Genomic DNA, 25,693 nt, shown 5'->3' with positions numbered 1-25,693 from the left:
GCTTATGCCTCAAAAGTGTAGAAAATGGCTATTATTCCCCACAAACTTTGCTTTTGTGACCAGGACAGTGATATTTTGAAATTTACCTATTTTCCAGAACATTCCAGATAGATTCAGTGCTGAGTAAACTTGGAGTAACTTCTAGAACTTTCTAGAACTTTCCATTAATATAAATAGTAGTATAAATACAAGGGCCTTAAGCCCACCAGTTCAGTTTAGTTCCAGCTCCCTAAGTGGATACATATCTGCATTTTTCTGAGGTGGCAATGGTGGCATTCCTGATGGGTCTCCAAGGCGGTTTTACCAAGTTTCCCTGCTATCTTTGCCTTTGGGACAGCAGGGACACCAAGGCGCACTACCACAGGCGGGACTGGCCACAGCGGACCAAGTTCTCTGTGGGGAGGAACAACGTCAAGTGGGAGCCACTGGTGGACCCCCGGAAGGTGCTGATGCCACCACTGCACATCAAATTGGGCCTTATGAAACAATTTGTCAGCGCTCTAGATAAGGCAGCCTTCAAGTACCTTCAAGACTTCTTCCCTAAGCTGTCTGAGGCAAAGGTCAAAGCCGGTGTCTTCGTCGGACCACAGATAAAGAAGATCCTGGAGTGCAATGAATTCCCCAAGAAGCTCACTAGTAAGGAGAAAGCGGCTTGGAACAGCTTTGTCGCAGTGGTTCGGGGCTTCCTGGGCAATCACAAGGCCGAAAACTATGTGGAGCTGGTTGAGACTCTGGTGAAGAACTACGGCACAATGGGCTGTAGGATGTCCCTCAAAGTCCATATCCTTGATGCTCATCTTGATAAATTCAAGGAGAACATGGGAGCGTACTCGGAGGAGCAAGGCGAGCGCTTCCACCAGGATATACTGGACTTTGAACGCCACTACCAAGGACAGTATAACGAGAACATGATGGGAGACTACATTTGGGGGCTGATTCGTGAAAGTGATTTACAGTATAATCGTAAATCTCGAAAAACTACTCACTTCTAAATCTTTTGTAGTCATTTTTGTATTACTTTAGTATAAATACATGTTAATTTGGATTCATATGTTGTTTTTTTCTGACTTTATGTGAACGAAAAGACACATTCGCCCGTTTTCTCATTGGAAATAGGTAAATTTCAAAATATCACTGTCCTGGTCACAAAAGCAAAGTTTGTGGGGAATAATAGCCATTTTCTATACTTCTGAGGCATAAGCAATTAGCAAATAACACTTACTAACCAGGAACAAAAATTGTGTTACATAATGATTAGTGCTGCTGTATCAGTACATAGTGCTGTGTATTTAGGAATTAGCAAGAAAAGTAATGCATTTTAGTTGTAATCCAGGAGCAGTATGATTTATTATTTACGTTTCTTAAATGCATTTCTGTTTTGGATGTATGCACGGCATTTTGGGTAATAAGAGTCACTGCAGGATCCTTATCCAAACAGGAAGTTCGGAGTGTGGGGGGTGTGGTGGTTTGAAGTGTCAAGTAGAAGCTAGTATAGCTCTCGTTTGTAGCTTTGTTTTAGGGGGTAGCCACGGGATCAACTCCTCTTCCTCACCGAAACCCTGCCTGGACCAGGAGACACTGAGTGTTTAGTTGTCTTGCTGGTTGAAGAAAAATAAACACACCATATTTTAAAGAGTTCCGAAACTGCTGGAAGAAAAGAAAGGGAAAATTAAACCTACCTTCTCGGTGCTGAATTGACATGTCTCTTGTTATTTCCCTCTCCCCGCTACACTGGTATGTGTCCTCACCTAGTCAAACACTGATTTGATCTGCAAGCTCAACAGCTTTCAGTTTAAAGTTGTAGGACTTTGCCATCCTGATCAAATTGTATCCACAGAAATAAACTTTAATATACGCCGCCCTCAAATACCTAGCCAGGGCTTCTGAGGTGGAGCATCCAGTAATGGCTCTCCGTGTGGAGTGCAGGATGCGCCCTATAGTCTGGAGATCGTAGGTTCGAATCCGGGCTATGTCATTGCCGACCGTGACGGGTTCCTAGGGGGCGGCGCACAATTGGCCGAGCACCGCCCAGGTAGGGAGGGGATTAGGTTGCACCAGAGACCCCTGTGGCTGATAGGGCGCCTGCAGGTCTGCGGTGGAGCCATTCAGATCTGTGTTGTCCTCCATCACTATAGATCTGGTGGCTTTGCTGTGGATCCGCAGTGCGAAAAATGACGGATTGGCAGAAACACGTTTCGGAAGACGTGTATTTCAGCCTCCGTTTCCCTAGTCGCCGGGGGGTTGCAGCAGTGAACCGGGATGAAAACAATAATTGGGCATTCCAAATTGGGGAGAAAACCGGGGTAAAAATCATTGGTGACGACTAAATAAAAATAAATAAATAAAATAAAATAAAAAAACTCGCCATGCACACCATTGCTTCTTTGAGAAATTACCTCTCTTAATATCTCACAAACCTGCTTATTGTCATGTTTTGTGCAGCCTGTCAAATGCTGTGTGGCCGGGCTTTACTAAGTAACCACAGGATATAATTAATTTTCAACACAACTTAACAACCAATAATCATCTTGGCTGAAACTGACATTTTGTGCAGCCTGTCATATGCTGCGTGGGCGGTCTTAACGGGATAGAGTTCAGTTACAAAACACCAACGTCACCACATTAAGTCCGTCTACAGATGCACACAAAAAGAAACCCCACCAAGTGCAATGCCTAATTGATAGTTCTCATCAGTCGACAAATTCATGCCTTCTTTAGATAAGGACACAAAATGTTTTGTGCCAATTAATGATACAACACGTATTTGCCCTGTAGTAAACTATATGCATTTGTTTAAATGTGAAGACTAAATGTACAGTATTAAAACACTGCCCTTTAATTCACTAAGTTTTCTTTCTTTTTTTTTCTCGCACTTGTAATGTGCTGTCATAGGCAAATGTGAAACTTGGTTTATGTCATTACCCACTTTATATCGCGAATTATGCCTGCACGACAGTCATGATGCAAAGTGGGTTCATCTGTACTTCTAATTACCGCCGCACATGAATAAGAGCTGCAATGTTTTTAGCAATTTAAAATACACACAGCAGCATTAATTCAAAGTAATACGGTATATACATTTATTTATATTGAGCATTAGTATAATGTCTCCATAATGCATATCAATTATACAGACCACATACTTTGACATGGTCTTTACAGTTAGTACATGTTATGGTTCCCTCAAAGTTCCATTACAAGTGGTGTCCAGTAGAAAGGAACCTTTTCACTGTCACATTGTGTTTAACCTCTTGAAATAGCAATGATACAGATCTTTTTCACATGTCCATATTACTTCATGTTTACAAGTCATTTTATCTGATATGACAATCGCTTGGATCATGCTACCACGGGTGCTTTGTTTTTGTTCACAAACACGTTTTTTTTGTTTGAGTAGTTTTGAGTGAGAGCAGATACGACAGATCTGGAATAAAACTTGATGATGATAAAATAAAAGTACATTGTAACATGATCATTCTGTTCTGTAATGTCAAAGTTAAGTGATATAATGCTTGTATTAAATTCATATGTTCTAGTTTTGAAGTGTCACAGTCATGATTTAATTAGTACCTATTGTACCGGTATATGGAGTGTTACAATTAGACACCAATGCATGACAGTGTGTGTTAACAGAGGAAGCAGTAGACTGGTACAAGTTCAATGATAAACGTGTTAGGTGGTTAAAATATGGTAGTTAGCTGTTCATTTGAGACTTCATTATAGAGTATTAACGATTTCACAGAAGTCATTTATCATTTTAATCAAAATTACTCTTTTCCTTTGTCTTTTTTGTTTACTACTTTCTCACTTTTTTTTCCTCCCTGTTTAGATGTGGCTGGAACCAATAAAACCCATTCTAAAACAAGTGCGAAGTAAGTGATTTTAAAAGTAAATAAATACAGCAAAAAAGAGAAGAGCCCTTTTTATCCAAACAGCTCTAGAACATAAAGAGCATGAAGAGGGCAGTTTGAATTAAAGTTGTTGATTTCTAATGGGAGTTTTACTTTGGCTTTAATCCAAATATTGTAGTTGTGCCAGTGTAGCTATAAAAGCTAGGATACAAGTTGTAAACTATCAAGATTTTGGTACACCACCATTTTCCTAGTTTTATTGTATCATAAGGACAAAACCATTTTCGTTCAAACACTTTATTCAAGAAGACCAAATTACACCTGGTATTGGAATAATATGCTTTTTGTTTCAGGGCCCAAGAACACACTCTTTAGGCTTTCAGTGAAGTTTTTCCCACCTGATCCTGGCCAGCTTCATGAGGAGTACACCAGGTAATGCACAAACATCTTCTAGTGATGCTGATTATACATATCATATATAGATATATTAAATATATTATAAATCAGACAGTATTGACAATATTAAGTACTTTAACTATCATTTTGTTGATGCTGTTCTCATACACCTAATTCATTCAGTTAAAAAAATGGAACATTCTAAAATGAGACAATCTGAGTAAAACCCAAGCAAACATATACAAAGGTCCTCATAAACATAAATAAATATATATTTGTATAAAATCGAGTGTTTGTTGGATTTAAAGTCAGTTGTCAAAAAAAACTAAACAAGTAACAGCCATGTTCTTGTTTCATAAACCAAGAGAAGGACTGACCTGGAAAACTTTGCTATGTTTTTGCTTCTTTCAAAATAAAATACATTTTTGGTTGAAAATACTAATTTATTCACACAAATTGACTCCCTTGTCACACAAATGTTTACAGTACTTACCAGCACCACGATTAATCCAATATTGGTGGTATGAAATCCAATACAATAGGGAGCATACAAAGATTTACAAACACTGTGTTTATTGAACATAAATACACATTCTACTTGTCATTGTCGTTTTAGATTCTGGTTACGATTTATATTAAAAGTATCATTTGAAATGAGCTGTGTGTGGTGTCAGTCTGAGTTCTGACTTTATAAATGGTAACCTTTGTTTATCATTTAGGTACCTGTTTGCCCTGCAGATGAAGAGAGATCTGCTGGATGGCAAATTGAGCTGCAGTGAGAACACGGCTGCCCTCCTTGCCTCCCATCTGCTGCAGTGTGAGTGTAGGACCACGGCTTTCTTTGTTCTTTGTTCTGACCACCCCAGCTGCTTTATGACATGTACTGTGCTGCTGGAGAAAGATACTTATGGTAGTGTGGCATTAAGGATATAAGAGGGAGGTTTAGGCAGACAAATTCATGCCTGCCTTAAGAATGCTGTGGAATATATTTTGGTAGACACAGTGCAGGATGGAAAGTTCCTAATTTTATATTATTACCTTTGGGGGGGGGGGGGGGAGTATTGCATGGTTTGGAATGCAAAACCTGCTCTAAACACAGTGTGAGGTCCTTTTTAACAGCTTTCAGTCTCAAACCACCTTTTCTGCCACAACTTCAACACCTGGATGCCTGAGAAGCTGTCCTTATTGACCAAAACCATTGAAATGCATCCAAAAAACTTAGATAAGTCTTAGTTCACTAATGTTGACTTTGTACTCATATTTTTAATATAGCAATGGTCATTCTCCATGCTTGAATATGCTCAGTGTAATCTTTTTTTTAAAGAAAAGTCTGCTAAATTACAAGCAAATCAATTGGGCATCTTTGGGTTCTGAGACATTTCACAAGCCATGATGTCACAGAGCCCCAGGGTGAAATGTATTTGCTTGCAATTCACTGCAGCCCATATATTCTATATTTTATTCAGTTTCAGTGTTCTAGGATATTTCAACCAGTCAGAGCACAGAAAGCTGTTCGTTTATTACCCAGCAACAGCACAAATCTCGCCCAAACCACATTAATGTACTGTCAACCATGCAGTTATACTCATTATCATGTCCATGTAGTTATACTACAGACACAGATGAAACTTCCATTACAATTTAATTAGACCGATTTTATGTGCCATGGTCTATTTTAAACCCAGCACATCTCGGTTACATTACTAAATCCATACAAAGATAAAAGGAACCATAACACTTAATATCCAAAGCGTTGCAGAAAAGAAAAACTAAATGTAATGTTTCAAAATGTGCAATAAACAGAAGCAATTGCAAACCAACAACCATGAATTACATGTGGATAAGAGAATTAACATTTGTAAGCCCTTGCAATTTGACCTTTGAATTTAAATCTTTTTCTCCCTTTTTCTAATGTTTCTTCCAGCCGAGATTGGAGATTTTGACGAAGCTGCAGACAGACAGCACCTAAAACGGAACAAACTGCTGCCAAACCAGGAGAGGCTGCAGGAGAAGATCATGGAATTCCACCGGAGACACCTGTAAGGGCCCATCTCATGCATTTCCATTAAGCCAATCTTGTTTCTGGTAACCTGACCTTCCCCATCTTTTACCTTCCCCCAATCCCACACTTGTTGTTGTTCTAAAAAAAATAATAATAATAATTATACCTCCGACCTTGCATTTAGTTTGTAAAGTGAAATGGAAACGCTGAGATAAATAAGCCAGAAGGGCTTGGATCGCAAAAAGATAGTGTGTGTGTGTGTGTGTGTGTGTGTGTGTGTGTGTGTGTGTGTTTTTTTTTTCTTAATCCAACAACATTCAGACCATTTAATATGCAGCTATTCATTGCCTGCCTCCCCTCCTGAGCTGTGAGCAGTGGGGGAAGGAAAAAACAAAGTCCAGACAAGAATTAAATCAAAATTTATTTCTTTACAGTAGCTTGTGTCCAGCAAAAAAGATGCATATCATATAGCTAAACGGAGCTGTATTTTTTTCTATTTAAGAAATGCAATTAAAGGATCCCGGATTTGTATTTTAGATGTAGTACATCTATAAAGTGCATCTCTTATGTAGTCCAGTATTGGTAACAATTTTTTTTTTTTTTTTATTGAAAAATCTGTATCGTTCCCCCCCCCCCCCCCCCCCCCCCACAAGAGGTTTATAAAGTCTGTGTTCCAAATCTGCAGTTATCCCTGATGGCTTGCAATCTTTTTCAGTTGTGTCTTCAGTGCTTGCTCTTCTGTAATCTGCCGTGCAAGCTGCTTTTATTGGCCATACGGGCTGCAGTACTGGGGAGGGTGATAAGGAGGTTGTTCTTGCTTAAAATCAGAACACATTGATGCTCTTGGGAGCATCCAGAGTGCTGGGATTAGTTTTGATGAGACAAACATTTGAAAGATTTCTGTTTGTGTGTGTGTAAATCCACTGTAATCATTATTTTTGGTTTTATTTTATTGAGAAAAAACCTATAGAGAATTGTGTGGGTCATTGTCAGTTTAGCCATATTTTACATTGTGTAAATGCTCATCCGGTTCCTAGTAGCTGATTGATCCAAGAACTTCATATTGTTGATATTGGATCCTAATAATTAAGCAGCAATAACTCTCCACTTTAATGTAATAAATAAATACATTTACTACCCCTAGTTCTAAAGCTCTAAAGCTGTCTCAACTCAATTCCTCTTGTCATGTCCCTTTTTTTTTTTTTTTTTTTTAGGATTTTGTAAAATTCATATTTCTTTCCCTAACGTTTATTTGTGCTAGGCTTAATAAATTCAGTTCCCTCAATCTATTTTAGTAACTTATACTTTTTACCCTGGGATCAGTCTGGTTGCTCTTTGCTGGACTCTTCCCAAAGCCACAATATCCTTTTTTGTAATGCAGTATTATATCTGGTCATCATAATCTAATTTTAACATCATAACCTCCCTTGATTTGTGCCTTTTTTTTTTAACCCATTCAGTGCTAGGGGACGTATGGTGTACGTCCTCATATCGCACTGTCCCACAGGCTTTGAGTAACGAATCGTTTAAACAATTTTACGGAGTGTGTGGGAGGGTGTAATCTCTAGATATATGTGAATGGTGTATCAATTAGGTCATTTTAAACAGTGGATGATTGACGTCTAAATTAGCCTATAGGAGTTATCTGTGTTGTTCAGTCTGGAATCCAGGAAGTCGAGTCAGCAAACTAAAGTCTATTATATTGCGGCTCATGCTTTGATCAACTCCAATGAGCTATTTTCGCAAACTCAATCTTATATTCAACAATTCTTTTCAGAACAAAACAGTCGCTATTGATTGCTGTATGCGGCCCTATTTTTTACCGTACACAGTCTAGTGGCACAGTGCCCTGCAGGCTTGTGAGTGACCAATTGCTTCCACAATTGTAGGACATGTGTGGGATGGTTTAGTCTCTCGAACTTTGTGAATGGTGCACCGTCACATCTATCAAGTCATGCATCCATGATTGATGCCTAAACTAGCCTATAGGATTTCTCCATGTTGTTCAGTCTGAAATCCAGTAAGTCAGGTCATCAATTAAAGTCTGTAGTTTTTATATAGGATCGTGCTTTGATCTGAGCAAGTGGTGATGGCTACAACATTTAGCAGACCTGGAGCTATTTTTGGCAAACTGGATCTTATTTTCAACAGTTATTTTCAGATCACTATTGATTGCTGCAGGGTGCCCTATATTGTACCGAACCTGTTGCATATCAAAGGCTTTGCCCTGCAGGCTGTGAGTGACCAATCACTTCTAAAATTTTAGGACGTGTGTTGGAGGGTTTAGTGCCTTTCGAAATACTGTAAATCTATAAATATTTGCAACCAAAATATTTGGCTAATCACACCCATAAAACCTATTTTGCTCAAGAAATGTTGGCGACCTGTTGCAATATACGAAGTATGTATTATTAGTGTTATTTGATATTCGTGCCAAAAATGTTTGCGTTTTTTTTTCATACGAGAAAAACTCACAATAAAAGGCTTGCAAATATTTATGGCTTTACAGTATGTGACTGGTGTACCAAACATTCCATCAATAAAAAATGGCTTATAAAATGTCTTTTTTGTTTTGTCTGAAATTCAATTACTGTCTGGAAACTAGCTAATCTTTCTTTGTGAAATACATTTATCATTTTTTTGGTGAAATAGTTTATATATTTGCCAACACTGTCACAGTTCATTTCAGAAATTTTGTAGCTGGTAGATAAATGTACAACTACATTTAATTCCCACAACTAGTTAGAATACATTTTTCTATTTTTTTTTGTGAAATAATTTGTTATGTATTTGCCAACACTATCCTAGTGATTTTCAGAATTTTAGCAGAATTTGCGACTCTACATTTAATTCCCATATTTTTTTTTTTATTGTATACAGTGCTCACCCTTTATAACGCTATGGTGGGGCACCATATTTACAAGGCTGTGCTATTTGTGTTCCACCTTTATAACAAGTATAAAAGGGCTACTGTAATGGCTTTATGGAGCAAATGGAAGCCACGACCTTACCGTGTTATAACCGATTCCGCACTATAATCAGGCGCGTTATAACGGGTGAGCATTGTATTGTTTTGCTATTGTGAAGTTTATTTCATTAATTGCTATATATTGCAGTAACTACTGTAAATTACATTTCACACAAAATGGTTGCGCACAGAGGAGGTGGCAAGGAAGATGATGGAAACTGACAGTGACTCGGAGTCAGACCCTGGTCTGATTCCGTCCATACTGGCAGTTACTTTTACCCCAGTGACACCCCCAGTGATGTCACTGAGGAAGAGGATTCCCCCTCTTCCACAGAAGAGCCTGTTAGAAATCCAGAAAGTGAGTCTGAGGAACAGCCTGCACAACCATGGAGGCCAAGCGAGTATGTGCCAGTGTACAATTAGACAACCCCCCACCCCCCAACCACGGTTTATTGGTACTCCAGGTCAAAAGGTGGATACTGCTGGCTTCACCCCTCTGCAGTATTTCCAGCTTTCTCACAGATGACCTGTTGGAGCATATGGTCAGCATGACCAACAGGTATGCTGTCCAGTTCCTACAGCAGCAAAGAAACAGTCTGGGACCACATGCCCGTGCCCACAAATGGAAAGAAACCAGTGTCCCAGAACTGAAAAAGCCAGAAAAGAACAGGCAGGGTGCACGCAAAGAAAGACATACGTAAAGACAGCTGCTGCTGTTATCTGAAGTACCCCTCAAACCCAGGTCTTTGTCATGATGAGTGCTTTGAACTGTATCATTTAAAGCTTGAATATTGGAAGGCAAAACTACTTAAAGTGGTAAAAATGACACAAGTTTATATTTATTTCCACAATTGTGCAGGTTCCAAGGTTTGCAGGATATCTAACATTTATATTTAGTATATTGGGTTCTTGGCTTTTACACCCTCCAAAACCCATTGATACCACTGGAAAGATATTTCCATTCAGAACCAGATGTTATTCAAGCCGCTGTTCCTCAGACTCGCTTTCTGGATTTCTGTCTGGCCTGTCCCACAGTTAATCTCCCGGATAGCATCCTGTACTACATGGAAATATCCTTCCAGGGGTGTCGATGGGCTTTGGGGGGTGTGACAGGCAACAACCTAGTATACTAAATATACATGTTTGGTATCCCTACAGGAAGTGGAAATCTACATTTGTAGTTCATGTATGCATCCTTTGGAGCACAATTGTGGAACTAAATATAAACTTTTGACCACTTTTTAAGTAGTTTTGCCTAATATCGGAGGGGGTTATGGGTAACAGACTTTAGGTGGAGGTTATGTTACACATCCCTGAATTCTATAATTTAAATATATGGTTGTCCCTGGTTACCTTGCTGCCACGGAGTTTTGCCATGCTAAATGTGGGGAAGTGCCACATGCCAACATCGACAGAATTATAATGGAAAATGCCTACCAGGGTGTGTCTTGTTTTGAGGCTTATTGCAGCCAGGAACTTCTTGTAAAAGTAAACATGTTTGGTATCCCTGCAAACCTTAGAACCTGCAGAACATGGAAATCTACATTTGCAGTTTATGTATCTATCTTTTGTAGCACAACATTGGGAGTAAATCTGAAGTGTTGTGATTTTTGCACTTTTCTTTTTGGTATGGTTAACATCAATATTCTGCCCTTTTTAGAGCAAGAAAAGCTTTAAAGTATAAGTATAAAATGTTCTAGTTTTTGTAAAGCACTTTTTATAAATGAGCACAGCATTTGACAGTTATCTTGCCAATTTGAAGTTTAACTTAGAATAAGCCTTATAATGTGAGTTGGTAATCATTAATTTTGAAAATGAAAATTGGGCATGTTTTACTCTATGCATTGCACAAGGGGTTAAAGTTAACATCATGTTTGAGTCTAGTACCATTATAATCCTCACAACCTACAGGTTCGGAATGTATGTAGTTTTCCAGATTCTTTGGATACAGTATGTGCAGAGGGTCAGAAAATACAGAAAAGGCAAAAAAAACAAAACAATTTAAGGCAGTCATGTGCTGTACTTTTAGTCCATGCAAACTAATGTCATATAGTGTGTATTTTGTATTTATATAGTTTTAGAAAATAGTTTATATGCCACAAAGTTCACACTATGAAAAACGCCAAGATTATTTGACCTAGCAATGTTCTATTTTTTATGTTTATTTCTAATAATAATGTTTAAGCAGCTGTGACTTCTTCATATATTGGCAATGTGAGACGTATACAATTTGTCATGTTAAAAATGTTTTATTTAATTTTTTTGCAGATTTCATTCTTGGCCCTCAATAAGCAATTTGGATGGTTTTCAAAATAGTTTGCTTTTTTTTTTAAATACACACTTTTTTATTGTTATTATGAAAAATGGAAATGCAGTATTTCAGTAGAATTTACAGTGCCGTGAAAGTATTTGACCCCTGTCTGATTTTCTGCATTTTTGCATATTTGACACTGAATGTTATCAGATCTTCAACCAAAATCTAATATTAGATAAAAGGGACCCTGAGTGAACAAATAACACAAAAATGTGATACATATTTCATTTATTTATTAAAGAAAGTTATGCAACACCCAATCCCCCCCGTGTGAAAAAGTAATCGCCCCCTTAGACTCAATAACTGTTTACGCCACCTTTAGCAGCAATAACTGCAACCAAACGCTTCCTGTAGTTCTTGATTAGTCTCTCACAGCGCCGTGGAGGAATTTTGGCCCACTCCTCCATGCAGAACTGCTTCAACTCAGTGACATTTGTGGGTTTTCGAGCATGAACTGCTCATTTCAGGTCCTGCCACAACATCTCAATGGGGTTTAGCTAAGTCTGGACTTTGACTACGCCATTCCAAAACTTTAAATTTCTTGTTCTTCAACCATTCTGATGTAGACTTGCTTGTGTGTTTTGGATCATTGCCTTGCTGCATAACCCAGCTGCGCTTCAGCTTCAGCTCACGGACGGATGGCCTGACATTCTCCTGTAGAATTCTCTGATACAGAGCAGAATTCATGGTTCCTTCAATGATGGCAAGGCGTCCAGGTCCTGATGCAGCAAAGCATCCCCAAACCATGACACTACCACCACCATGCTTGACTGTTGGTATGAGGTTCTTGCTGTGGAATGCAGTGTTTGGTTTTCGCCAGACATAACGGGGCCCATGTCGGCCAGAAAGTTCCACTTTTGACTCCTGTCCATAGAACATTGTTCCAGAACTCTTGACGATCATCCAGGTGCTTTTTGGCAAACTTGAGACGAGCATTCATGTTCTTCTTAGAGAGCAGTGGTTTCCGCCTTGCTACTCTGCCATGAATCCCATTTTTGCCCAGTGTCTTTCTGATGGTGGAGTCATGAACACTGACCTTAGCCGAGGCGAGAGAGGCCTGCAGATCCCTGGATGTTGTTCTAGGGTTCTTTGTGACTTCCTGGACGATTTTACGCCTTGCTGTTGGAGAGATTTTGGCAGGACAGTCACTCCTGGGAAGATTCACTGCTGTCCCAAACTTTCTCCATTTGGACAATATGGCTCTGACTGTGGTTCGGTGGAGCCCCAGAGCCTTGGAAATGGCTTTGTAACCCTTTCCAGACTGATAGGCATTAACAACTTTTTTTTCCGGAGGTCTTCAGGAATTTCGTTTGTTCGTGGCATGATGTGCCTCTAGAACCTGTGTGCTGACAACTTCACTCTGATGGTAAGGGCCAAAGTTAGTCAGATTTTATATTGGGCAGGGCTGGCCCAAATCAGGCCTGGTTGTTAACCAAAGTACTCACACAGCTGACCCTAATTATCCCTTTAATTGGGTTGAGTTAACTAGGGGGGGCAGTAACTTTTTCACACCTGAAGATTGTATGTTTGATTTACCTTGCACAGCAAACAAATGAAAAGCACCAAACTTTGGTGTCATTTTTTCTCTCAGACTCCCTCTACATACTACTACAACCCACAAAATAATCTGACCAAATACAATGTGAAAAATGTGCAAAAATGCAGAAAATCAGACGGGGCAAATACTTTTTCACGGCACTGTGTGTGTGTGTGTGTGTGTATACAGTGCCTATAGACAGTCTACACCCCCTTGAACTTTTTTCACATTTTGTTGTGTCAGAGCCTCAGAGTTTCGTACATTTAAATGGGATCTTTTTCCACTTACCTACACACAAGTTTTTATTGAAAAAAAAATTATATATTTTCCCTTTCCAGTCCAATTTAGGACCCTGTCCGACATCATCAAAAAGATGTAAAGCACAGGTCTCTAGTCGTTTTTTCTCTGGAAAAAGCCGAGAAAACCATTCAATGGCCGAGTGAGACCGATAGGAGCCGAGAGAAGCCGAAAAAAAAGGGTGCATCTCATGAATACTGATAGCCCCGACACCACATAGGTAACACAGACATAAACAAACAAGATAGATGCTTCCGCATCCAGCGCTCAAAGAATATCACAGACATTTGCAGAGCTTTTTTTTTAGATGTTATAGTAATAAAATAACGACTTGGATCGCATTATTGAGGAGTTTGGTGATAAAACGAGTGATCAAGAGATGATTTATGGGTATGTACTATTGAGAGATATTTGAAAAATACAGCGAACAAGGGGCAGGGCTGGAGATGCAGTACTGAGTGTCCTATTGATATGCAGTGCCTTTTAAACTTGTTTTACTGTGAAAAAAAACCAAAACTTTTAAACAGCGCATCTAAAATAAACTGCGGGGCGTGTGAAAATAATTTGGACTTGACGTGCCTGAGACGCGCTAAATAAATGGACCGCTAAGGGTTAAAAATACAAAACTGAAAGATCATAACTGGATAAGTCTCCACCCCCCTGAGTTAATACTTGGTGGAAGCACCTTTTGGCAGCAATTACAGCTGTGAATCTGTTGGGCTAGGTCTCTACCAATGTTGCACACCTAGATTTGGCATTATTTGACCATTCTTCTTTACAAAACTGTTCAAGCTCTGTCAAGTTCCTTGGGGAGCGTTGATGGACAGCAATCTTCAAGTCATGCCACAAATTTTCGATTGGATTTAGGTCGGGGCTCTGACTGGGCCACTTAAGGATATTTACCTTTTTGTTCCTTAGTCACTCCAGTGTAGCTTTGGCTGTGTGCTTTGGGTCATTGTCATGCTGAAAGGTGAACTTCCGTCCCAGTTTATAGCTTTCTTGCAGAGGGCAGCAGGTTTTCCTCAAGGACTTCTCTGTACTTTGCTCCATTCATTTTCCCTTCTATCCTGACAAGTGCCCCAGTCCCTGCCAATGAGAAACATCCCCATAACATGATGCTGCCACCACCATGCTTCACAGTAGGGATGGTGTTCTTTGGGTGATAAGCTGTATTGGGTTTGCGCCAAACATAACGCTTTGCATTTAGGCCAAAAAGTTCAATTTTAGTTTCATCAAACCACAAAACTCTTTGCCACATGGCTACAGAATCTCCTGAGTTTTTTTGCATACTTCAAATGGGATTTAAGTTGGGCTTTCTTGAGTAATGGCTTCCTTCTTGCCACCCTACCATACAGGCCACATTTGTGGAGTACTTGCAATATTGTTGTCACATGCACACTTTGACCAGTCCTGGCCATAAAAACCTGTAGCCCTTGCAAAATTGCTATTGACCTCTTGGTCTCCTTCTTGCTCGGTCATCCAGTTTGGAGTAGGGATGTCAAAAATACCGATACTTTGATACTACCGCGATACCAGATTTCAAAAACGGTTCTGAGCTTCATTAATTATGCATTCGGTAATACCAAAAAACAGAAAGTATCAGAGGACTTTGTACTTGTATAATGAACATTCCGTGTTTGTGTCCTTCATGTAAAAGACAGAGTCGTACTAAAAAAAAAAAACCTTCCCTTTATGTCCGCGCAGGGACACCATACACTCCAGGTGGAAACAACGACAATGAGACAGTCAGGATTCAGGAGTGAAGGTTAAGATGGAAGGCACACAAGCCCAGCGGCCCACGCTCTTAGAAAAAGAGAACGGCAGGAGTGCTGTTTGGAAATATTTCGTTTTATGAAGTGAATGAGCAGGGCAAAGCAAAAGATCCATCCAAGCCCATATGCAAACGGTGCTTTAAGACGGTACAAACAAAAGGAGGCAACACCTCAAATTTAGTGAAGCATTTGGCAGACAGGCACTCTGACCTCTTCAAATAATTCAGACAAGTTAGTGACAGCGTAGATTATTGAATGAATGCATCACATATATAAGTTAAAAATACATGTCCTCAAAGAAAACAATGGGGAAATGTGAAATTAAGAAAGCAAGCTAGCTAACTTAGTGCTAATGTGTACGGTGTTGTGCTCTACGTTGGAGTGATAGATAGTATTTGTCTGCCTTCACAGTAATGTTACAAATAACGACTCTAGTTATCTGTCAATGTATCAAACACACTTCACAGATTTCTCTCTGAAGTTAGTCTAGCTTTATTGCGGTCTCCCCCGGGCTCGGCCTTCAAAGACGTAGTACACGAGAGCGGTATATCATAGGCGCATATGGCTGTCACTCTTGGAAAGGGGCGGACTGTGGCTTTCTAACTGTACCCAATATGGGCATCTACGTCGGTGAGAATTTGACTGACTGCTTCACGCTGTGTGAGAGAGCACTGGATGAAGCAGACGCGCAGGATAGCAAAGAAAACATTGCCAAACAAAATTTTTAAAAAATTGCGTTTCCCTTGTTTTTGATCATTTTCTTCTTTTATATATTTTTCATTTCTTGCGTTTTCTATAGTTTTGTTATAAATGGCTGTAACTTTTGTTCTGGTGTTCCAATTTTAATTCTTTCATTTTAGACATGTTCCCAAGACCTTGAAGTTTGATTGTAAAATAAATTTTTTTCTACTTGGAGCACTGAAAAAAATATTTGACAACAAATGTTCTTTTTTTCTAAAAAGCGTATTTTATATTCATCCTGCCATTCGTTAGTTTTTTGTTTTATTATTTATTTCTTAGCAGATGCACTTATCCAGAGCGACTTACAATTGTTACAAGTTTATCATTTATTTTTTACATACAATTACCCATTTATACAGTTGGGTTTTTACCAGCGTAATCTAGGTAAAGTACCTTGCTCAAGGGTACAGCAGCAGTGTCCCCCACCTGGGATTGAACCCACAACCCTCCAGTCAAGAGTCCAGAGCCCTAATCACTACTCCACACTGCTGCCCTATGTTTCTTTACTAAATTTAGTGGGTATCAAATCAAACTGGATTTTTTATTTTCTGAATCCCCAGTTTGTGCTGATTTATTCCACATATGGTACTTACCTGAAACCCCTGTAGGCACAGTTATAAGCACAAATATAATAACAGTAAAAACTTTTTTGAGAACTTTTCTCCGTCAATGTACAGAGCACTCGCCTGAATCACTTAATAAAAATCTCAAATTCATCCACTTTGTAGTTTTACTTCATCCTCTTTATTTCACTACCAAAAACAAGCAGAACTATTAAAGGGCCAGTCAATCATAGTCCTCCACAAAAAATAAATTCTTAAGTGATAATATGCAAATTACGTTTACTGCACCTGCACCGTTTGACCTAGAGTCAAGATTGTTTACCTTTATTAAAGGAACGTTCTCTTATTTTGCTTAAGATTTTTGTTTTTTTTTTTTTGCCGTGGTATTGAAGAGGTATCGTATCGAAGTTCAAAATTCTGGTATCGTGACAACCCTAGTTTGGAGGGATGGCCTGATCTAGGCAGGGTCTTGGTGGTGCCATACACCTTCCACTTCTTAATAATCGTCTTGACCGTGCTCCAAGGGATATTCAGGGCCTTTTGATATTTTTTTTTATACCCATCCCCTGATCTGTGCCTTTCAACAACTTTGTCCCGGAGTTCTTTTGAAAGCGCCTTGGTGCTCATGATTGAGTCTTTGCTTTGAAATGCACTACCCAGCAGAGGGAACCTACAGGAACTCCTGAATTTATCCTGAAATCATGTGAATTGCTTCAATTTAACACAGGTGGAGGCCACTTAACTTGGTGTGTGATTTTGAAGGCGATTGGTTACACCTGAGCTAATTTAGGATTGCTATTACAAGGGGGGGTGGACACTTATCCAACCAAGATATTTCAGTTTTTATTTTTTATTAATTTTCTACAAATTTCTGGAATATTTTTTTCACTTGGAAGTTATGGAGTAGGATGTGTAGATGAATGAAAAAAAAAAACTTTTAATGCATTTTAATTCCAGGCTATAAGGCAACAAAAGGAGAAGATTTTGAAAGGGGGTGTAGACTTTCTATACGCACTTTGTGTGTGTGTGTATGGATATATGTGTGTGTGTATGTGTGTGTATATGTATGTGTGTGTGTGTGTGTGTGTGTGTGTGTATATATATATATATATATATATATATATACACTCACACTGTATATATATATATATATATATATATACAGTGTGTGTATATATATATATATATATATATATATATACATACAGTACTGTGCAAAAGTTTTAGGCAGGTATGAAAAAATGCTGTAAGGTAAGAATGCTTTCAAAAATAGATGTTAATAGTTTATATTTATCAATTAATCAATCAACAGAAGGAAAATCTACATCAAATCAATATTTGGTGTGACCACCCTTTGCCTTCAAAACAGCATCAATTCTTCTAGGTACACTTGCACACAGTTTTTGAAGGAACTCGGCAGGTAGGTTGGCCCAAACATCTTGGAGAACTAACCACAGTTCTTCTGTGGATTTAGGCAGCCTCAGTTGCTTCTCTCTCTTCATGTAATCCCAGACAGACTCGATGATGTTGAGATCAGGGCTCTGTGGGGGCCATACCATCACTTCCAGGACTCCTTGTTCTTCTTTACGCTGAAGATAGTTCTTAATGACTTTCGCTGTATGTTTGGAGTCGTTGTCATGCTGCAGAATAAATTTGGGGCCAATCAGATGCCTCCCTGATGGTATTGCATGATGGATAAGTATCTGCCTGTACTTCTCAGCATTGAGGAGACCATTAATTCTGACCAAATCCCCAACTCCATTTGCAGAAATGCAGCCCCAAACTTGCAAGGAACCTCCACCATGCTTCACTGTTGCCTGCAGACACTCATTCGTGTACCACTCTCCAGCCCTTCGGCGAACAAACTGCCTTCTGCTACAGCCAAATATTTCAAATTTTGACTCATCAGTCCAGAGCACCTGCTGCCATTTTTCTGCACCCCAGTTCCTGTGTTTTCGTGCGTAGTTGAGTCTCTTGGCCTTGTTTCCACGTCGGAGGTATGGCTTTTTGGCCGCAAGTCTTCCATGAAGGCCACTTCTGACCAGACTTCTCCGGACAGTAGATGGGTGTACCAGGGTCCCACTGTTCTGCCAATTCTGAGCTGATGGCACTGCTGGACATCTTCCGATTGCGAAGGGAAGTAAGCATGATGTGTCTTTCATCTGCTGCAGTAAGTTTCCTTGGCCGACCACTGCGTCTACGGTCCTCAACGTTGCCCGTTTCTTTGTGCTTCTTCAAAAGAGCTTGGACAGCACATCTGGAAACCCCTGTCTACCTTGAAATTTCTGCCTGGGAGAGACCTTGCTGATGCAGTATAACTACCTTGTGTCTTGTTGCTGTGCTCAGTCTTGCCATGGTGTATGACTTTTGACAGTAAACTGTCTTCAGCAACCTCACCTTGTTAGCTGAGTTTGGCTGTTCCTCACACCGTTTTATTCCTCCTACACTGCTGTTTCTGTTTCAGTTAATGATTGTGTTTCAACCTACATATTGAATTGATGATCATTAGCACCTGTTTGGTATAATTGTTTAATCATACACCTGACTATATGCCTACAAAATCCCTGACTTTGTGCAAGTGTACCTAGAAGAATTGATGCTGTTTTGAAGGCAAAGGGTGGTCACACCAAATATGGATTTGATTTAGATTTTTCTTCTGTTCACTCACTTTGCATTGTTAATTGATAAATATAATCTATTAACATGTCAATTTTTGAAAGCATTCTTACTTTACAGCATTTTTTTCACACCTGCCTAAAACTTTTGTACTTTTTGGATTTTGGGACAATTAATGCATTTTGTGGGGTTTTTTTTTGTTTTTTTTTACATTTAGAATACATTTTTCTATTTAGTCCAAGGTTTATGTGGTTTTGAAACCAACGCTAGTCTAGTGTTGCTCCACAATGTAGTGGCAATTGTATAGTAATTGTAGAGCACCTGGGGCTAACATTAAAATGACAGCAGGCAAGGGTAGGGAAAAGGGGGTTTCACAGTCGTGGTTCATCCGCAACTTACCTGAATTCAAAGTTACCGATAAGCTACTTGGTTAGAGGTACTGTACTATATATCTAGGGAATCACTAATCCAGTTGTGATAAAAACTTGCTTCATACGTTCTTTAGCACTGGTTATTGAGAGTATCAGAATCTGGGATATGCAAGGTGGAGCCTGTTAGTCTTTAAGGTACAGTGTAACCCGCTTAATATCCCCATTACCGTGCAGAGTTATTTGGGGATATTATGCGGGTTGGGATATTAACAGGGTCTCATGTTCTCCTATGGCGCCACCACGCATTAGAAAGTACGGGACATTTAAGCACTCAGTTTTACATATAAACAAAGAAAACTGAATATAATCCATATCTGTATGTCTTATTGCAATATTGTACTAATATTACAGTACTATAACATCAAATAAGGTTTTCTAAAGAATGTTTACTTCAATTAAACAATAGCAGAAATTAATTATTTGTCTAGATAGCTCAAACAAGCAATTGCTGCATACTTTAATGAGCTAGATGACATTATATCAGTGCAGGGGGAAACCAGTCCACTAAAACACTTACCACACCATTTATTGCTGTAACGTAACATAATTACTGTAGCTAACAACTCAAACAACGCTATGTGTACAATCTAATAAAATCAGGAACAACAAAGCCAGCTACAGTTACTATATTTAATGTTAATTACTGTTTCTTTCAATTTCTTTGCTAGCTGTTGCTAGGGAAAGTGATTAGCCTATACTAACATTTAAACACATTTAAAACCAATGTGTGTGGTTGGCTTGGTAACGCTGCAACATAGTGTACTTTACCATATAAAACAGTACAACAGATCCTACCTTAAATTTTTTGATTGTGAAAAGAGAACATCAGTTGAGTCCTTACTTAAAAAAGTCATGCAGTGTTGCCTGGTGGGTGTTCCTAGTGATATTAAGAGTTAATATAACATAGAAACCTATGGTGAGTGGCATGTGGTTAAAAAAAAAAAACAAAAAAAAAAACGTGATAATAAGCGGTTTGGGATGTTAATCGAGGGGACATAAACTGGGTTACACTGTACTTATCCAATTGAAACTTGATTAGTACCTTCATCAGAACAAGTTATTTAAATTAATGTAGATTTGACAGGTGTTGAACTGTGAGATTATTGCTGGGGTTAAAGGCTGACATTTTATTTTTTAGTAAAGAATCAAATATCAGTTACAATAGAAGGGGTTGAAGTGCTTTTTGCACACATTTCTTACCTATTCCTGTTTATTTGATGTCTAAAATACGAAATCCTAAATTTGGAGCTGAGCAAAATTCAATTTTATTCTTTAGATGTAGTGATTATTTGTTTAAAGATTGCGCTAGCTGTAAGGTGTTTAACTGATAGTGTCAACACTTTTTTTTTTTCTAGTTTAGTTGAATTTGCTCTTTTTGATTGACCTTTTCTTGCTTTGTTGTGCCAGGGGCCAGACACCAGCCGAGTCAGATTTCCAGGTGCTAGAGATATCGCGCAAGCTTGAAATGTACGGAATCCGCTTTCATTGTGCTGCAGACCGCGAAGGAACCAAAATTAACCTGGCAGTTTCCCATATGGGTCTCCAGGTCTTCCAGGTACAGTACACATTTAACACTCATTTACATCACAAATGACCTCAGTTTATTGGGTGCCCTTACACCCATGACCTTCTATTCAAAATGGATGCACCCAGTCTGATGCAGTGAAGGACACTTTCTAAGCTTTAAAACAATTGGGTTGGGGTCAGTTATACATTTAAGGACAATCTTTAGCACAGATTATTGATTTCATCATAACCTTGAGGGTATGTGGATGCTGCCTGTCTATCACATGCATCGAGAGAATTGCTTTTCCAGTTAGGAAAAAAAATGACATTTGTTTGCATGTTAATAAGATCATCCGAATCTGGGGGTATAGGAAGTGAGTGATCTGACAATTTTAGATGTGCATGAAGTGAATACAATTCATGGAGATATACTTGTTTGTTGCTGAGAGGCCATTGAAGTAAAAGCTGTGGCTTGTGATGAATGTCAGTCTTGTGTAAAATAAACCAATAGCCCACATTTTAATTTCTGTAGTTAGCCATATTCACCACCTATAGTATCAATTTATTGTGTTCTATCAATTTAATGTAATGTTGATTTTGTATTTAAGTTGAGAATGTAAATTCTTGCAGCACTAATGTTGTGTCCTGCATTTTACGCAACCTGTTTTTTCAATTGTAATTCAACTACTATCTCCTAGATGTACCTGCAGCCACTCCAGTTATAGTAATCAAATTCACAATTAAGAAATCAACACATTACGCTTTGACTAATTCGAAAAATAAAAGATAATTATGATGAGTATAAATGGTAATTAAATAAATTGATGCATTAAGAAAAATTGAGAGACCTAAACATGGAGTCAAAGACATTGCAATCAAAAAGCATTTCATTGAGCACGCAACAATATCCACCTGGTGTTCTGTACACCGATAGGTATAATTTATTTTGCACAACTTGCAGTTTATCTTTGGACCACACTCACGTCAACAATAGACCGACATTTATCGTCAGAAAAACACAGAAAACGAAAGGCTGAGATTGACAGCTATGAGACGGCGTCCTCCAGTAAAAAACGTAAGGGGAATGAAAATTATGAACGCCGACGAGATGTTATTTTCGATTTGACAGAGGCATTTGTTTGTGCTAATATTCCCCTGGAAAAAATATTACATGCATCTCTGAACAAACGTAATAAATGCGGGAACAATTCCTACAGCAGGTTCACAGAGAAGGGAATATCTACCCCAAATTGCTGAGTTGCACAAGATGAAAATTGTACAACTGGTAAAGATGTCTGACAGTGTATCTGTAGTTTACTGACAAGTCTACAAATGCAAAAGATCAGTATGTTTTGCACATTTTGTTTGTTCTCCAAGGACTGTTGAATGCCTTCGAACTGAAAGTAATATTAGCCGATAGTTAATCTGCACTCTGTGAATTACTCATCGGTGGCACAAGGCATTAGGAAATGTTTTAAACGCATTTGAAATTCATTTTAATAATGTGACTGGATAACACCAGTTACATGATCAAGGCATACAATGACGTTCTTTGAGGTTTACATTTGACTTGTAATGCCCACATAATAGCCCTTGCCAGCAATATCTGTGCAAATAATTTTCACCAAACACTGTAGTGTTAAAGGACCTCCAGAAATTGCTTAAAGATCTCAACTTAAAATCTCAACTCTCCCTAATTGCGACGCATGCCAAGGGACTGGTGGATCTGATTCAGTGGTTTGAAAGCCGTGACATATAATAAAGTTGCAGAATTAATAAATGCATACCGAGCAATGGCACAAGAGGTACACAACACAGACGCCGCAAATAAACAAACTGTAAAAACCTTCCATGACGTTTCTGAAATACTGACTAATTACTACAACCAGGATCAATGCAAAAATAAACTGTTTTTTTCAACCAGCTCATAACTTTCTGATGGCAGTAAGGATATTTGACCCACAAGAAGTGTGTAGTTTGGCTCTGGAAGCCCTCCCATTATATTCTATTCCAGGATTTGATGCTGACTGTAAATCAGAAATGGACAAATACCTCCCATATGCAAAAGAAAACGGCAGTAGAATGACTTTGAATGAATTTTGGATTAAAGCTGAAGAATTATTTCTTAATTTAACACGAAAGGCTAAAATATATTTGTCAGTTGTTACCAATTCTGTAGATGTTGAAAGTTTTTACAGAACAACGTCAATCTATGAAAGAAGGCAGGGTTAACCAACTGACGATGCTTAAGTTTAATAGCAACATTTAATGCATGGGACATTCTTTCATGAAACTGTAAGTGACACTTAATGTGCTGCTTGCAAACAACCTTGCATTATTATTATTATTATTATTATTATTATTATTATTATTATTTATTATTATGATGATGATGTTATATCTGTAATATACAGACGTGCTCAAATTTGTTGGTACCCTTACAGCTCATTGAAATAATGCTTCATTCCTCCTGAAAAGTGATGAAATTAAAAGCTATTTTATCACGTATACTTGCATGCCTTTGGTATGTCATAGAATAAAGCAAAGAAGCTGTGAAAAGAGATGAATTATTGCTTATTCTACAAAGATATTCTAAAATGGCCTGGACACATTTGTTGGTACCCCTTAGAAAAGATAATAAATAATTGGATTATAGTGATATTTCAAACCAATTAGTTTCTTTAATTAGTATCACACATGTCTCCAATCTTGTAATCGGTCATTCAGCCTATTTAAATGGAGAAAAGTAGTCACTGTGCTGTTTGGTATCATTGTGTGCACCACACTGAACATGGACCAGAGAAAGCAAAGGAGAGAGTTGTCTGAGGAGATCAGAAAGAAAATAATAGACGAGCATGATAAAGGTAAAGGCTACAAGACCATCTCCAAGCAGCTTGATGTTCCTGTGACAACAGTTGCAAATATTATTAAGAAGTTTAAGGTCCATGGAACTGTAGCCAACCTCCCTGGGCGCGGCCGCAAGAGGAAAATTGACCCCAGATTGAACAGAAGGATAGTGCGAATGGTAGAAAAAGAACCAAGGATAACTGCCAAAGAGATACAAGCTGAACTCCAAGGTGAAGGTACGTCAGTTTCTGATCGCACCATCCGTCGCTTTTTGAGCGAAAGTGGGCTCCATGGAAGAAGACCCAGGAGGACTCCACTTTTGACAGAAAAACATAAAAAAAGCCAGACTGGAATTTGCTAAATCCATTCTGGGAGAATGTCCTTTGGACAGATGAGTCAAAACTGGAGCTTTTTGGCAAGTCACATCAGCTCTATGTTCACAGACGAAAAAATGAAGCTTTCAAAGAAAAGAACACCATACCTACAGTGAAACATGGAGGAGGCTCGGTTATGTTTTGGGGCTGCTTTGCTGCGCCTGGCACAGGGTGCCTTGAATCTGTGCAGGGTACAATGAAATCTCAAGACTATCAAGGCATTCTGGAGCGAAACGTACTGCTCAGTGTCAGAAAGCTCTGTCTCAGTCGCAGGTCATGGGTCCTCCAACAGGATAATGACCCAAAACACACAGCTAAAAGCACCCAAGAATGGATAAGAACAAAACATTCGACTATTCTGAAGTGGCCTTCTATGAGTCCTGATCTGAATCCTATCGAACATCTATGGAAAGAGCTGAAACTTGCAGTCTGGAGAAGGCACCCATCAAACCTGAGACAGCTGGAGCAGTTTGCTCAGGAAGAGTGGGCCAAACTACCTGTTAACAGGTGCAGAAGTCTCATTGAGAGCTACAGAAAACATTTGATTGCAGTGATCGCCTCTAAAGGTTGTGCAACAAAATATTAGGTTAGCGGTCCCATCATTTTTGTCCATGCCATTTTCATTTGTTTTATTATTTACAATATTATGTTGAATAAAAAATCAAAAACAAAGTCTGATTTCTATTAAATATGGAATAAACAATGGTGGATGCCAATTACTTTTGTCAGTTTCAAGTTATTTCAGAGAAAATTGTGCATTCTTCGTTTTGTGTGGAGGGGTACCAACAAATTTGAGCACGTCTGTATATGTTGCAGCATTGATGTTATGATTTCATCCGGGAATCCGTGCTGTTTTTTTAATATTTTGTTGAAAAATTGTGTTCCTACTAGTAAACTGAAACATTTAAATGATTTATTTACACATTCTAAGAAATAATATTGAATAAGACGTATTACTAATAAAGGGATGCATGACTTAATGTCCATTATTATTATTATTTATTTCTTAGCAGACGTCCTTATCCAGGGCAACTTACAATTGTTACAAGATTTCACATTATACAGATATCACAGTATTTTTACATACAATTACCCATTTATACAGTTGGGGTTTTACTGGAGCAATCTAGGTAAAGTACCTTGCTCAAGGGTACAACAGCAGTGTCCCCCACTGGGGATTGAACCCACAACCCTCCGGTCAAGAGTCCAGAGCCCTAACCACTACTCCACACTTCTATGTCCATAGCTGCTGCTGCTGCTGCCGCTGCCGCCTAATCAACACGCCAATGCGTATTAATAGAATGACTAATTGAGATGAGTTAAAGGAATCGGGAGTTTATTAATCAATAAGTGGTTTAATTAAGCAGACTACATGACCACCTTGCAATGTGAGGAATGAAGTGCAGCCTAAGAAAGCAGGTCGCGTAAAACGCCGGGCCCTACTAATATGATCCACAAATTTAAAGATGGGAATAGGC

The 25,693-nt window shown here is 38.8% G+C and overlaps 1 protein-coding gene across 6 annotated transcripts in view; it reads left to right on the top strand.

Moving 5' to 3' along the window:
* The window catches only part of LOC117417012 (FERM, ARHGEF and pleckstrin domain-containing protein 2-like), a 97,736-nt gene that overhangs the window by 20,643 nt on the left and 51,400 nt on the right, over window positions 1-25,693 (top strand). For all 6 annotated transcript variants that reach the window (XR_009330697.1, XR_004546670.2, XM_059034617.1 and 3 more), the window contains exons 4-8: window positions 3,830-3,872; window positions 4,205-4,283; window positions 4,967-5,064; window positions 6,172-6,286; window positions 20,896-21,043. Coding sequence is in view for 4 of the 6 variants with exons in the window: in XM_059034617.1 (XP_058890600.1) it covers window positions 3,830-3,872; window positions 4,205-4,283; window positions 4,967-5,064; window positions 6,172-6,286; window positions 20,896-21,043 (483 nt within the window). In the remaining 2 variants the exon portion in view is untranslated. The remainder of the gene's footprint in view (window positions 1-3,829; window positions 3,873-4,204; window positions 4,284-4,966; window positions 5,065-6,171; window positions 6,287-20,895; window positions 21,044-25,693) is intronic.

The sequence above is a fragment of the Acipenser ruthenus genome, chromosome 12 (assembly GCF_902713425.1).
Source record: "Acipenser ruthenus chromosome 12, fAciRut3.2 maternal haplotype, whole genome shotgun sequence".
NCBI classification, from domain to species: domain Eukaryota; kingdom Metazoa; phylum Chordata; class Actinopteri; order Acipenseriformes; family Acipenseridae; genus Acipenser; species Acipenser ruthenus.
This window is presented reverse-complemented; position numbering and strand designations above follow the sequence as displayed.